The sequence below is a fragment of the Haemaphysalis longicornis genome, unplaced genomic scaffold (genome assembly GCF_048455015.1).
Source record: "Haemaphysalis longicornis isolate Haplotype H1 unplaced genomic scaffold, Haemaphysalis longicornis Haplotype H1 scaffold_7, whole genome shotgun sequence".
Classification (NCBI taxonomy): domain Eukaryota; kingdom Metazoa; phylum Arthropoda; class Arachnida; order Ixodida; family Ixodidae; genus Haemaphysalis; species Haemaphysalis longicornis.
The window spans coordinates 167,206,446-167,222,127 of NW_027526422.1; the positions used below are offsets into that span (position 1 = coordinate 167,206,446).

Sequence of the window (15,682 nt, forward strand, 5' to 3'; positions counted from 1 at the left end):
AAAGAGCGACTGACGAGCTCCTCTGAGATGCTGGCCCACGCATCCACGATCCAGCCACAAAACACCGCTGGAGAAGCCCGCGTCAGCCATCCGGTAGCTGTCACTTACGGGTCTCCTGAACTCTTCCCCTCTTGGTAACAGGACCTGATGCAGTCTTTGAAAGGCTTGTTGATGCAAACGTCTAGCGGTTGCATTTCGGTGCGGGGTTCGCGCAACAACTTCTTCACGGAATCAGCCAGGTGGCAGCGAAAGGCGTCCAACACGAGCACTGACGGGAACCCCCAACAGTGCTCCAGGCCGCCGACACCACACAGACTTTATCCAGTCAAGCACCAGTTGCTTTCTCCACCCGCGAACGCTGCCTTCGGTGACGCCGAACTGCCGTCCTGCGGCGCAATTCCTGGTGGTCTTGGCACATAAAATAACTTTTCTTTTAATTGCACCCGAATACTGCCTTCGTGCACCCGACATCGTGATAGACTTGCGGTGAACGTGCCGATCCTTCGCGTGGTCAAAACAATCAAAATGGCGCCGTCTGAGAGAACCACCTTTTCTTTCCTCCACGGAGAGAACAGAGAAGCAGCAGCCAGCTAACGCCACCGCAAGATGGCGCACCCTCCACTGAAATCAAAACCGAAAGTGCAAATTTTCGGCTGAAAACTTTGGGATCCACATGTAATACGAGCACAAAATTTACATAGTAGAATTTGGAAAAAAAACCTCGTATTATACGCGGGTTTTTAGGGTATAGTGGGGCCCTCTCTATACTCGGGAAGTTAAGAACGGCAATAGCTCATGTACGGTATCACTCCGCCTAAGCGACGGACCCGGATGTCAACGGGCGCGCGCGTTTTGAAAGGAGACTGCTATGAATGCGTGGTATCGTCTGCCTTTCCTCGCGCAGTTTGTTTGTCGTCGCTGCAGTGGTTTATAAGCATTATAAATCCAAAAAATAACTAAAACGGCTGTTACGGTGTTCACAATATTCCCAGTAACGCACTACTTGCGCCGCGCGGAGTAACATCCGGCTGCGGTGACGAGGCACAGTGGCAACATCCGTTGCCGCTCTTAAGATGTAACCGGGTATAGTCCCTTTTGAGCGTATCACGTGAATGTTAAGATGCTGTTTAACACACTGAAAATTGCGTTTTCAGGATTGGCGCATATGACATCACTTCTGCACGTAACACGTCACTGTAGCGCGAAATTTGAATGTTCTTCAATGCTTCCTGCGTTTTTGTTTTGTTTTTTTATTGGGACGTCTTGCGCGGCTGGAATGGACATGAGTAGGGTACTGAATTCTGCACGGGCCCTTCAAGGCTTCCAACTTCCACTGAAAAGCAGCAACAAACGGGGATTGAATGAGCGCATTTCCAGAATTCATGCCCCTATACAGTAATTTTATGAAGGCGAAGCTTTAGTGTCCTCCCTGTTGCCGTTGTACACCAATACACCCTGCAAGAAAGCCAACTTTCTCTGACGATGATGATGAATGACCGGAGGTGAAGTGAAAGAAAAAAACGCTTCCCGCGGCTAGAAGCAAACCTGGATTTCTCGCGTTATGAAGCCAGCGTATATCCGACTGCTACATTTAGACATGGCGCAAGCGAAAGTCAAGCACAGGTACCGGATTAGTGTCGTACAACCGAAAACCAAACGTTAGGCCTACGGAGTGCGCACCCGGGAGTCGCTGTGGATATTCTAGAAAAGTGGTGAGCGCCCCCAGAGTAGCACACACTCTCAGTGCGGGATTGGACAACCAAAGAATCCATTCCGAAAAAGCTTCGCGTTCAAGCACCGTCGGCGCTAGACGGAGGGGTGCATGATTTGATTTTTTTATTTTAAAGAGAAGCTTTTTACCTCTACTCCCTAAGGGTTCTGTAGCGACCATTGTTATCAAGAGAAAACTCCCGCGAACAAATAGAAGTCACTGTCACCGCCAGGAAACGAACCTGGAACGATTTTAGAGAAACAGAGCGAGGGCCCGTTGTCTTACCGATTGAGCTACGAACCCACGTGGAGACGGGGGAGACAGGCGGTGCACTCAACGAGCCCATCTGCGAGCACACCAAGCTCCTGTGAATGCCACATGATATCGTCACGCGACCTCTCGCGTCGCTGTGCGCTCCGCCAACGGCACGTGTAGCGGACGTGTGCGCGGCTTGCGCATGCGCTAGGAGTGAGCAAAAATTAAAGGAACGTCACACCCACAGAACAGGGAGGATTTTAGAGAAGCAAAGGTCTAGCTTTGCCTGTAGTGCCAGAAAAAGCGTAGTGGCGGCGTCGTGAACTACCGAGTATGCCCGCTTGATGGCGCTGTAAACACGGCTTTGTAAACATGGCGGATGCTTTTTGCACAGGCCGCTTGAGCTCCTTAATAACATGGCTGCCCTCGCACAGCGGCCGCCGGCTCGCTGCTCCACGGCAGGACTCGACTCTCCTCCTCCCGCGCGCGAAAGGAGCGTCGAGTCCGGCCGCGGCTGCTCCTGCTGGTTCCTGGCTGGCACGCAGGGTGTCGAACCGGAACCGGAACCGAACCGAAAACCGGAACCGAACCCGAATTTTTTCCCGGAACCGGAACTGAACCGGAACCGTATTTTTTCCGCCATTTTGGAACTGAACCCGAACCGGAACGAATCGAAGGAACCGTTCCGAACCGGTTCCGGGGCCTCAAAACTGTGATTTTTAGTTTTTCATTTCGGTACCCTACCTTGCGTCTGAGGATATTTTTACCATTCGCCAGACGGCACCAGGAACGATTTTGCAGTTCCCAATTCCCGTAAGATTCTCATCTTATTATTACCGTAAATATAATGTAAAGTCCGTATACACTATTAGTTTGCTTTAGGTATTGCCCATCTCCTCCCATTGTCTTTTTACATTTAGAATAACATAAGTTAAAACGCATATTCCGTGGCAACATATCATGGTGTATTCTTTATGGTTTCTATCTGCAGTGTCTTTAAAATCGTGTGAAGTTTTCATGTTGTTAATTCGAATGCATCCGTGTCCGCTTGTGAAGGCCTTCAGGGACACCATCCACAATAAATCCATATTTTCCACTTATTTTAGTTTGAGTGGGCACTTATATAAAAACAGCATTGAGACACAAACACTCACAGTTCTCTACGTCATCATTACTTTTTTTGTACAGTGCGGTTGTGTCCTTAGGGTAGTGCCCTACGATAACTTGAGAATTGAAAAAAAATTCGAGCCTTCTCATTTGCACTTTTAAAGTAGATACGATAGCATTTTGATGCATGGATTTAAGTTGATTAACGCGGATTTCCGGGTAGACTGGGGTGGTTTCGTGAGATGAGTGAATGAACTAATGTGAATTAGTGGGATTGCGGTGTTGATTAATATGTGTTAGAGTAATTAGAGGGTCACTTAAGGCGGATTAGAGCGTTGGACCAAACATGATAGCATTGGGGTCCTTGGCATTTGTAAATTTCGCAGCGTTCTCTTTCTCGACCAATCAGGAAATGTAGTTACGGACAAAATAGCCGGAATGTTATGTGTCGACCACCTGAATGCTATAAAAGGCCTTTTTTATGCAGGTATTATGCTCTTATGTTGTTTCTCGCGTAAGATTTACATCTCGCACTGAAGTTAAAAACTAATTGTCTAATGCATATCTTATATTCATCAAAAGGTTCTCAAAATGTGTATATATATGAGATTAGACTAGGAAGCAGCTAAACTGAAAGAAAAAAGAAAGAGGAACGATCCACTGCTTTGAAGCGAAAGACACCTGATAGCCAATACCTTCTCTTTCTTTGTGCTACCGTACTGCAGCCTTCCACCGGTGTAGCATCTCAACCCCCGAACACAGCCACCTCCAAGCTGAAAAAGCGGCGATCACGTGGGCTTAGCCAAAGCGGCGCCAAACGTCTCATAACAGAGCTCTTATCAGACGTGGCGCAACTTTGCCAACGGTCTATTGCATGTACAACACTTCCACCAACGAGACCAGCCAGGATTGTATGGGCACCAGCTATACTGGCATCGCCGGCAGACAAGATCAGCAACCTCGTGGCTCGACATTTGACCAGCTTAGCCAGCGCTGATGAAGCCGAGCCCAAGCGCATGCATCCTGTATGCATACCAGGAAATTAATTAGCACTATAGGCTCTCCCATAGAACGTATTCCTTCGCGCACAAATCGCTACCGAATAACCAGGAAAGATTATTCGGCGCCCTGCGGATTAACACCTTCGACACATCACCAGTCTTCACCTTTTTGACCGGACACAATTCTCTCCATTTCGTCGCTTCTGTGGAGAGCCTGGGAACCCCATACACACAGTAGGCGGCTGCGACAAGTCCACCCTAGATCCACCCAGCCTCCACGCTTCCATAGAGGTTTGGGAGAGAGCCTTGGCCAGCTCCGGCCCGGAAGATCAGTTTCTCTTGATGGAAAGGACTGTCGACTCGACCCCTTGAATGAGGACGCCTCTCTGAAACTTTTCCTCGATTTATTTAAAGGTCATTTTCCCTCTCTCTACGACGGATAAATACTGCTGCTTGTGACTTAATTCACTCAGCTATTATCTTTCCTAGCGCCCAACCGCTTTCACCGGTCGCTGAAGTGCCATTGAGCAAGTTCCTATCTCCGGTGGTTCCGTATCCAATGCCGTCCTGTACACGACGTCCAATGAGTCATTAAAGCCGTTCTTTCTTTCTAACTGGTAGGTTAGCGTATGAAAGATGAGCAGAAGGAAATCGCTTTAAACGCCACCAGCCACGCTTGACAGTCGGAGGTTGACGCCGACGCCGGACTGTTTTCGACTTCTAGCAGTGCTAATGATTTCGTGTTAAAGCTAAAGCGCCCTTGAAACAAGGGGTACATGAAATGCGTAGCAGACCAACCTATTTATTTACAATGCAAAATTTTTTGCCCCATTGTGCGAAAACAGGGGTGCATGCGCGCGTGCGTGCGTAGACATTTGGTGGAATCAAAAAAGATGTTGGGCGCTCAGGCTCTCCTGCCCGCCAAAAAGACTGCCAGCTTTCCAGTAAACTACCTGCCTGCCTGGCTGCCTGCCAGGAAGACGATTCCTGCGAGGATGCGTGATTTGGGGTCGAGGGTCGGCCCACCACGAGACGCCCGGGCGGAGGGGGCGGAGACGCAAAATTCTGTACCATGGCGACACTCCAGGGTACTGAAAAATTTCTGCAGAAATTCAAAGAGTTATCGACTAATGCGTATCATTCGTATGCCGCTTGTCCTCAGTGTGAGTTTCTACAGCGAATTTTTTTGGTTTTTATAAATCCTGTCCGACCAATTATCTCAATTGACGCTGCTATAATTACAAATGGAATATTCGCAAAATCTCCATTATTGTGGAAATGCAGGCAGTTATACGATTTGCCATTTTCCTTATTTGCCTAATATTTTACTTATTTTATAGTTTTTCAAAATTTCGTTCCACCAATTATTTCCATTTGCGCTATTATAATGAGTACATTTGTAACTCGCGAAATCTGCCTTATTGTGAAAATGCAGGGTGTTCGCAGTTTCACCAGTTTCCGCAATGATTTTACATTTTTCTTATTTTTTACATTTATAAATTTTGTTCGTCTAAATATCTCCAATTACACTATTATAACGATTACACGTAGAAATTTCCCGGAATCCTCATTATTGTGGAAATGCATGGTGTCACACGGTTCGGAAGTTTCGGTAATCACTTTTATTATCTGTCAGTTTTTCACAAATTTCGGGCGACCAGTTATCTCCATTTACGCCATTATAGCGATTACAGGTGGAACTTTCGCTATATATGCATTTCTCTGGAAATGCAGGGTGTTACACTGTCCTGGCTGTCGGCAAGGAATGCTACGCATTAAAACGATTGTGGACAGACGGGTCGTCTGTTTATAGTAGGACGGGGCAATAGGCAGTCTGCAGGGAGGCTGCCCATTACCAGAAGATTCTGGCAAAGATGCACCGAGGGGGAGGCGTCGGAGGCACCCGTGTGCTGCCCACGGGTCAGGAGGATACCTGTTTGCCTTCCAGAAGACTGTGGCGAGAACGCATTATTTGGAGACGATGTGCGGCCCGTCACTAGTCGGCGAAGGGAGTCGATCACATGGCTGCACAGCGGCTACGTAGAGCCATGCGTTAGAGCGCAGCCCTTAAGCACCCGCTCCTGTGGTTTCGCGTAGTCCATCAGCGTCGGACTCGTTGTAACCGAGAGAACGAAGACGCCACGGAAGATAGAGCTAGCATGAAAACGGAGGTTGAAGGTATGACGAAAGTGTAAGGGGGAGGGCGTAATTCCGTGACCGCGCTAGACGTGCTTCACAGTGGCGACGCCTAACGAGATAACGACAGAGTATACCGCGCGCCGTCATGCATTAGCTAAAGACGCAATCACTTCCTGAGACACAGCATCTATGCGCCGTCACCGAGAGGACTACAGTTCGCGCTGCACTCAAATTTCGCACTAGTGAGTGTCGCAATCGTCCGCCATTTTCTTCCTCAATAAAACAACTGCGGGGTATAAAACTGCAGTGTTATGATTCAAGAATAAATTAAATTGAATTGTAAAATTGAAAGAAACTAAATCAATAAAAATAAACTTGCGGCCATTAGAGCAGGGCTTTCAAATTCATACAAATACGCAGTCTTATGTCTCCGAGCGAATTTTTCATTTCGCTTCAGTTATAGTTGTAATCGTGGACCTACTATAGAAAATATTTTGTAGTACATTTTACTGTTAAAGGAACTCTTTGACATTTTATATCAACGCTTTCACTCTTATCTTCGCATCTGGAAGCACTGCGTAAGTTATAGCTATTGCCAGCACAGAGCAGCAGTGCGTCATTTGCTCGTCCCAGCAGATACGCCTTCCGTTTCTGCTTCGCTTTTGTGGATTTCATTTTAATGTCGCAACTTAAGGAAAGCTGGAAAATAGCCGCTAAATCGATGTAATAACGTCATTCTAGCGGTAGAAGAACGCCAAGACTGGGGAAAAGAGAAATATTTCAAGCAAGTTTGTAAGTTGTCTGATGGGGATAGAGCAGTACTTTTTGTCTGAGGGACTTTCCGACTTCCTGATCTAAGTACTGTTGGTCTGCAAGCATTCAAGATTTCGAACAAAGTTGAAAAAAGTGTTGCAGGCTTGCTTTAATTTGGCCAAAACAAAACGTTTGTACAAAGAAACCTACATTATGGCATCGCTTTTGACAAGGAAACCGGACAAGGAAACGAAAACCGAACACGAAAAAAATTAACAGAAGAAAAAACACGCCTGCTTTTTTTTTCTCCGAACCCGTTCGAACCCGTTTGAACCGGTTCGAACCGGTTCGAACCGGAACGGAATGGTGCTCCGGAACCGAACCCGAACCGAACCCGAAAGGCTTGAACCCGAACCCGAACCGAACCCGAAAATATTGCGGTTCGACACCCTGCTGGCACGCTGGCCGCGTGTTTACTTGCGCCGCGCTAGTGAAGTGATGTTACGCCATGTGACCAGATGGCCTCGACTGGCACAGACCACAGTGAGCAGCAAGTGAGAACAAATCGTTTATTGACATCCGCAAGTTTCCAGAGGCCAGGACATTTCATTTCGATCGCTGCAATTGTACGTCGCTTTCGTGACAACATTTTTTTTTGCCATAACAACTCGTTCACTTGCGCTAAGATTTCGAACGAAGGGCACAAATGAGGTATTGACGGCGACAACGGTTTCGTTTGCACCGTCTTTCTAGCGGAGTGCATAACACTCACCTTCTGTTAGAAGAATAAAATATTCTGGCCGCAACAGCTGTCTCTCGATGCGGAATTTCCCACATATGTCACTCCACAAGCAATCAATTCCAGTGTTTTGCCAGTCCTCTCAACAACTGATGGACGCAAAAGCACATAACAGCAATAACAGTCACGAAAACAGTGTTCCGCGCACATAGAAACGGTGGGCCGTTGCAGAGGTTTCAATTTGAATTGGCGGCTTTGTGGTTGCGAATTCAGAAACGAGGTGGTGCACCAGTCGGCTGTTCGTAAAAAGTTGCGTACATTTTTGCTCAACAGATGTTTGATGCGGAACTTGCTAATTAATATTTTTATACAACACATTGTAAGCGAACTGTGTTGGCTCTTTGAGTCACGGAATGAATGTTTTGTATTCTATACCAAAAGTAACCTTCCGCTTGCGCCGTGTGGTGGACTTGATGGTCGAAAAGGGCCCTGTAGGTTGGTCACGTGGGGCGTCGATTTTTACGCCGCCTATAGGGAAACCAGGGAACGTCCAAGCTTGAGAGGCCTGTCACACCAACGCATTGTATCTCACTTCTCCGTTTCTGCCGCCGATCTCGCCGCCTCCTTCGGCGGCGGCAAAGACAGAGGAGAAGTGCGATCGTCTAACAGCGGGTTTGAGCTTATAAAAAACGTTTCCACTCATGTGCTTCACCAGTACAACCCAACCAACCACCCTCCATGAATCATACATTGATTTAACCTTAGCAGAGAATATCTCTTTGAAGTAATAAAGGGTGTGATTAAGCGCACTTCACTTGTCTCTGGTTTCACCCTTTGTAGAGCCACGTGTGTGAGTTTAAGTGACGTCGCGTGAGTAATCCTTGTGGGTGTCGTTTACAGATTCCAACCAACTTCACAGGGTGGACTGGCGGGCTTTTTTTTTTTTACTTATTCGCAAGTACATCGCGGCGAGACTCTCAAAGGAAGAGCAACAGCCCACGCCAAGGAAAAAACAGAAGAGTTGCAATATATGACGAAATGCAGAGACGAAAATCGAAAAGCTTCCATCAGCGTTAGTTGTGTACATACCCTCGCTCTCAGTCGCAGCCCGCGCAGACCTCGTTCTGCCTCACCCATTCACCCACGTAGCTCCAAAGTGCCGCCTCTTTCTGTTGTTCCAGTTACTCTGAATTCAGACGTTAACGACGCCAGAAGGAAGGGGGTTGGGGGTGTCGGGACCCTCTGGCGCGATTACACTGTTCAACGCGGCGCATTTCCAACACCTCTGCTTCTCTCTCTCTTTTCTCGCCGGGTAAACAAGGTTATAAGCGAGGTACGGCCCATCACGCGTCTGGTTCGGTGCCAGCAGTGGCGCAAGCGTTTGTTTCTCCCGCGGCTGGCCCCGGGGAAGCAGCAGCTCTCCTGCCTGCACAAAGTGGATACACCGAGAGCCCAGATGCCGCGACGCTCCGTATACACACAAACACCGCGCTAAAGGCACGCCGGGTCCATCTTAGGCGGGCCATATATCGGATTTCACGCGCCCGGCCGACGGCAGGGATACCATCCGCCGCGTAGACAGCCAGCTGAGGTATACATACACCGATGATGATTGTATGACTGGTGTCACACGGGGAAGCCTGCAGGAGTGAATGACAAAACTCACAAGAAGTGCGTCAATATTTTTTTTTTTTTTCGTTTCGTCACCGCGATGTCCAAGTTCTTTCCTCTGGCACAGTGGTGGTCCCAAGGGGTGAAGGGGGGAGGGGGGGTTGGGGGCAAAGGGGTCTCCCCCCCCCCCACCCCAAGGAGGTCCTCAGCTTTTTACTTTTTTTAAGCATTAAGCATCCCACTTGTACAAGGTCGCAAACGTGTTGCGACCGTCAGAAATGGGGGCTCCAGCCAGCCGTGTACCGCCTATTTGGGGCCAAAAATCACTGTGCCGCTAAGTGATTGCGCGCAAGCGGGTTACTCCGCATACGCGCAGTTGTAGGATGTAGTATTGTGAAGTGTATTTTGTGATGTATGTGATGTAGCATGTAAGTTGTAGAATGTAGTACAATGTATTCTTTTTGTATCGGCTATGCATTTCTTCTTTACGCTTGACATGGCGGTTGTTATGTCAGCTTTTACCCCACCCCTGTAACGGCCCAATCGGCCAACAGTACCTGGAAATAATAATAAAAAAATAAAATATGCGTGCACACCGGCATGGTTATCACCTCCGAAGAACTGGTGCAAGGAGGGGAGCGGTTCTTTATTGGCCCCCTCCACCTCCCCCCCCTCCCCCCCCCTCCAAAAAAAAAAATCGCCCCTCCCCCCAAAAATTCGCCCCCTTCAAAACCAATCTCTGGGACCGCTACTGCTCTTGCAATAGGTGAAAAGACGGGCATCTACTCTCAAGCTCAGGATATGTTCGATATTTGCACTATCATTCGTCTCATGCCCGCTATTTGGGCAGGAAGGCGACACGAACGACGTTCGACGCGAGAGAATGTCGGAAATACTTTCCCTTTCTGTACTCCCAAATAAAGAACATTCATGTCCGAAAGCTACACGTGCGCTACAAAGCGCGGCGATGAAGGGATACAGATTAATTTAGGCCAACTGGCGATATCTCGACCCATAGGCGTTTTAGCTCCCTGCTTCCAACGAGAAAAAAAAATACCGACCGCGGCGGCCGGAGTCAGCGAGCCGCGCTCATCAAGTGCTCGGCGAAGGGTTCGTTTGCGGCGCATTCCAATTTCCAGTAGCAGCCGCTCCGAAGGTGTCCAGCTTGTAGTGCCGTTAGGGCTAGAATTAATTGGGGAGCCAATCCATGGCTTTTGATGAGAGCGAAATGTTAAGAGGTCCATAGCGTCGTCCAGAACGGTGAGGGTCGAAACCTTCCGACACAACTAAAAATAATTCCCCTTTAGTTATTAAATGACTACTATTTTTCAATGTCTGTTAATTATAAAATAACTAATGTTTAAATCTCTGTTAATGCTTAAATGAATAATAGTTTGCAATGTGTGGTGCCCCGTAATTTCTTGTTTTTTTTCTTTTTACGAACAGGAGTAGTTTTACGGCACGTTGGTGGCGCAGTTTGCCGGTGCCGACACTGGTAACGACTGACGCTTCGGCGCCGACATTCAGGTTCCGTCCTGAGCGAGGACAATTCGCTTTTCGAATGCGCTGTCACCGCTTGCAGTGCTCGAAATTCTACGTTTGCAAGTTGCATCACGGGTAACAAAGCCAATAATGTGTTCCCTCAACTATACCGCCGCAGCCTCTCACTTTGCCGCTGTATAAAGACGTCCAGTGCATTTACTCTGGCCGAATTTCGTGCTCGAAGAAGCAAAGCGGCACTGGTGGTTTCCCATACGGTTTCAGTTTCACCTGCCTTTTTGATCCGCAATGCTTTCGACCTAACTTTGCCGAGCACATATCCTGCACGCTCTTCCAACGGTTCGGCAATATAACGAAGATTGCGGTTCCAGCTCTCGCATAACTTCAAAGTTTTTTGACGCTAAGGACGAACCGGCTCTCGCAAAAAAAAAAAAAAAAAAAAATGGGGGGGGGGGGGGGGGAACAAAGAGGCTACAACTGTTTTCAGGTGCTTTCCCGTCTGCGGAATAGCGATCGAATACATGTTCTTTTGTTGTTGTTTTTCAAAGCGGACTGGGCGGGTCGCGCAATACTTTCCCGACGGGAAATCCCTACACGCCAGACGAAACATTCTATCTCTCTCTTCTTTCTTTCTTTTTTTTTTTTTTTTTTCTGAAACACGGGGCAGCTGCGAGTCCGTGCTAGTGTTTCCGGCGCTATATGTCCGGACGGGCGACTTATGGCGTCCGGGAAGTTTTGTACGGTTAGAAACCTCAAAACTGCGATGGCCAAAAAAAAAAAAAAACATTCGGTCACCTTCTCCCCCAGTAACGAGGCTACGAAATGCTGCAAGCAGTGTACGCGGGACATGAGATGGTCGTGTCACTGACGTTTCCATTCGAGAGAGTCGCTGGAACAAAGTTCCCCGAGAGAACCTGCGGCATTGGGAAATAAAAATGGGGGGTCTTGTGTGCCGACTACACAGGCGATGAGGCGCGCCGTGCCTTGATTGATTTTGCCCCATTGGTAGATCTTTAACGTGCGCCGAAATATCGAACACACGGGCGTGTTTTCGCTTCCATCAGAAAAGCGGGCGCCGCGGCCGGGAATCGAACACGCGACCTTGGGGTCGGCAGCACAACGCCTTATCCTCTGACTTCACGATAGAGTGCATCAGCGCCGCACTTCCATCGGGGGCAAGGAACGAAACGGGTTCGCATTCCTTCGATGGACGGGGCAACACACATAAAAAACTTCATCATTAAAAAGAGAAGTGAAGCAAAGGGTGAGGCGAGGCTCACACGTCATTTATTAATCCCTGCTCGCGTCACAGTCTCCCGCTTAACAAAGAATGCAAAGCTATGGGCGCGCGATGTACGGATGTGCGATCTTTTGCTACTCACAGGGAGCGGTGCTGGCAGTAATCGGTGTGTAATACATTGCTTCGCAACTGCCTTTACACGATACACAGCTCAGTAACAACGAAGGCTGGTCCTCCCACCGCAACAACAACAAAAAAAAAATAATTAGAGGGGAATTTCACGGGTCCAGAGCTCACGCCACTTGAGGCGAATACAGTATCTTTTGAAGGGTGCGAAAGGCCGGTGGCTGCGGTGCGGGCCAGTTGACAAGCGCGCAAGGACCATTCATCTTTCTCGCTGAAAAGGAGAGGGCGACAATGACAAAGTGACCTCAGCCTTCGGTACAGCAGCAGAGGGACGGGAATGCATATTCCCACACCGACAACAACACTGGCTCGAGGCCAGACAACTGCGAACGCGCCTCCCCGGGCGTCTGGCCGGCCACGAACAGCGCCCGCCGCGCGAAGGGTCCGCAAGACGAGCCCTATGCGCCGAAAGAAAGCGACAAGCCCTCGGCAAGGCGTGTCCCGAGAAGCGGCTGAATCGGCCGGCTCGGAGGAAGGAGAAATGAGGCGAAAAAGAAACGTGCATCTCAAAACGGCGCTCCTCTCTCAAGTCCTCCTCTCCAGAGCGGCAAACTCCGCATCATTCCATCCCATCCCAGGGGGGGTCGTGCTCCTTTGCCTCTCCTCTTCTCGGAAGCGGGAGGGGAGAGGGGGCTCCCCGTCAATGCACGCCCCGGCAGAGTCGGCCGCATCAGCAGACCGTTGCCCTCCCCGCATCCCGCCGGCCATGCGCGGCCGCCGGCGGATCGCCCAACCCCCGCTGCCTCTCGTGGTCGCGCTGCTCACGCTGTGCCTGCTTCTCGCCGCCACCGTGATCGTGCTCACGCTCGCCGGAGGCGGCCCCGCGTCCCAACCCGACTCGACGTCCTCCCGGCAGCGCGACGACGAGGCGGAACAGCGTCGCCGTCAGCGTCGCCTGCGCGCCGCCTGCCGCGGCGACTCGGCCACCCTGGAGGACCTGCCGGCGGCCCGGTTCGACCACGTGCTGGTGGACGACGCGCACGCGCTGCTCTACTGCTCCGTGCCCAAGGTGGCCTCGACCAACTGGCGCCGCGTGCTTCTGGCGCTGCGCGCCCGGCTCCGTGACCCGAGCCGCATCCCGGCCAACCGCAGCCACGAGCCGAGCGCCTTCCGCAGCCTGGCCCAGCTGCCGCGCGACGAGCAGCGTCGCCGGCTGGCCGGACACCTCAAGTTCCTGTTCGCGCGGCACCCGCTCGAGCGGCTGCTGTCCGCCTACCGCAACAAGTTCGAGCGCGCCTGGAGCGACTACTTCCCGCGCCGCTACGGCCGTCACATCGTGCGCCAGCAGCGCGGCGCCAACGCCTCGCGCGAGGCCCTGGAGACGGGCCGCGGCGTCACCTTCGACGAGTTCCTGCGCTACGTGGCCTCGCTCGACCCCGCCGAACACGGGGCCGCGTTCAACGAGCACTGGCGGCCGCTCAGCGAGCTCTGCTTCCCGTGCCAGCTGCGTTACGACGTGCTCGGCCTGTACGACTCGCTGGAGAGCGACTCGCGGCTCGTGCTGCGCCGCGCGGGGCTCGCGGACCGCGTGGACTTCCCCAGCCGCCGCAGGACGTACTCGTCCGAGCCGACGGCGGCGCTGATGCGCGCCTACTACGCAAACGTGAGCGAGCCCCTGCTGACCCGGTTGAGGCACGTCTACCGCAAGGACATGGCCCTCTTCCGGTACGCCCACCGCTATCCTCCCTTCGGGTGAGGCACTCTTCTCCTGGAGCAGAGGGACACCGCGGACGGGACACAAAGCGCTGCAGGAGCCAAAGGCAGTCGTGCTGTGCGGTCAAGTGTAAGGTGCATCCTGCAGCTAGTTCTTAGTGGAATCGAGAAAGAGGTGCAGTGCTGCCGTGCGTGCTGCTGCCAAGACTAGGGGCCCAACGACCACCCTGCTCCAGTTCCAAAGATAACGCGCATGGTCGTCGCCGTGGCAACGGTTGTGTAGTGGGGGGACCAGTGCGCATGACCCGTGATCCTCGAGAGACGTCTTCAACCGAGTGCAGTGTTGGACTTAAATGAAGTTTGCTCCAACTGATTCCACGTAGCGGCTATTGCGGATTCTGTTCGAAGTAGGCGATCGCCATCTCGAGGCGTTTTGCGACTACTGAGGCAATCCAGTCAACCGGCTCTAACGGTTCGCAACCAAGTCCGGACTCCGCCTAGCATGCATGGTCAAGCAACCTGATGTGCGTAGTGAACTTTACGGGACCAACCCAGGGTAATCGCATTCATTCTCTTTCGTGACGTGTCCAGTGACGTCTTTCTAGAAAAATAACAACGGACGCATCTCTAGGTGCTCTCTCCGTTCGGATTGCTCGACGAGCTAGGCCTTTTCGATGACGCGAACGGCAATTAACGTCGCAGCATGGTCTACGGTGCCAAACGCAGCGCATGACCGCGGGTGCTGAGCGATGACCGACGGCCAGTCGCAAATGAAGCGACGATGTACCGTCGTGCTATTTCACTGTTTTGTGATGTGAAGGGCGCATAAAATTTACGCAACAGTGCCTACGAAGACTTGATTATTTAGTGTAAGTTTGCAGACAAGAACGACGGGTGTTCTGTCAAAAGGGAAAGCTGCGGTTAGGCCCGGTTAAGCAGGCATAACCAGCTCGGCACACACGGACCAGCGTCCTCACTACCCTTTTCCATTGCACAACGGCTGAACTGAAAAAAAAAAAAAAACATGCAGACAAAACGCAAGTTGGATTAGATTGCCTCGTTAGAATCATACTGATTAACGCACACTTCGCCCAAATAGCCTATACAATTAAGGAAAAATGGAACGGCCATGCGACCCACCAGCTCATTTCGCGCTGTAGAACATATGACGTAGTATGCACAGCCGTGCGATTGGCTGAGGCTGGCAAAAGCAAACTCAAGTTAGGAGGGCATGTAAGCTTTCAGAACGAGCTGTTTCCGCTTCAATGTAATGCATATTAATTTTATAGCAGTAAGGATGGTGGGGTAAACTGCATGCTACGCGTTGCCCAGCAGCGCGGTCCTCAACTTGTGTTATCGAGGCGATAGTCTTTCTTGAGCTACTTAAACACAAAAATTTTGGTCTGTCTGTCCGTCTATCACTCGTTTCAGCCGCCCCGCCAAAAGTTCAGAGAACTCTCGAACGAGACGATTATGTGCGGTAAAACGACTTCCAAAGTGCAAAATCTGGTGGCATGTGTCGTACGTGTAAACAAGCTCAGCAAAAACAAAGTATCAGGCATATTTGAAGCAAAACATTGCTACATAACTGACAGTAGCAGCATTCTTTTGATTAAAAATAGACGCGGGATCGGGTCCTGGGGTAGCAAAGCAAACAAAAAAAGATGTTTCCTCCAGCTGCTCCAGAAACGTTGGAACAAAATGTCTCAACAAATGGCGGTCGAGCGGTGCGAAGGCGGGAACATTGAATCCAGTTCAGCAAACTACCGTTTGTACTCGTCATTGGA

General features: G+C 50.5%; 2 protein-coding genes across 2 annotated transcripts in view; one reads left to right on the forward strand and one right to left on the reverse strand.

The window, feature by feature from the left end:
- Positions 1 to 15,682, reverse strand: part of Slga (proline dehydrogenase slgA) — a 245,486-nt gene that overhangs the window by 195,138 nt on the left and 34,666 nt on the right. The gene's annotated exons all lie outside the window — the stretch shown is intronic.
- LOC144147202 (carbohydrate sulfotransferase 11-like) lies at positions 12,411 to 14,742 on the forward strand. The gene has a single exon (XM_077679273.1). It carries the CDS (start codon positions 12,520 to 12,522, stop codon positions 13,936 to 13,938), a length of 1,419 nt encoding a protein of 472 aa, XP_077535399.1. The 5' UTR covers positions 12,411 to 12,519; the 3' UTR covers positions 13,939 to 14,742.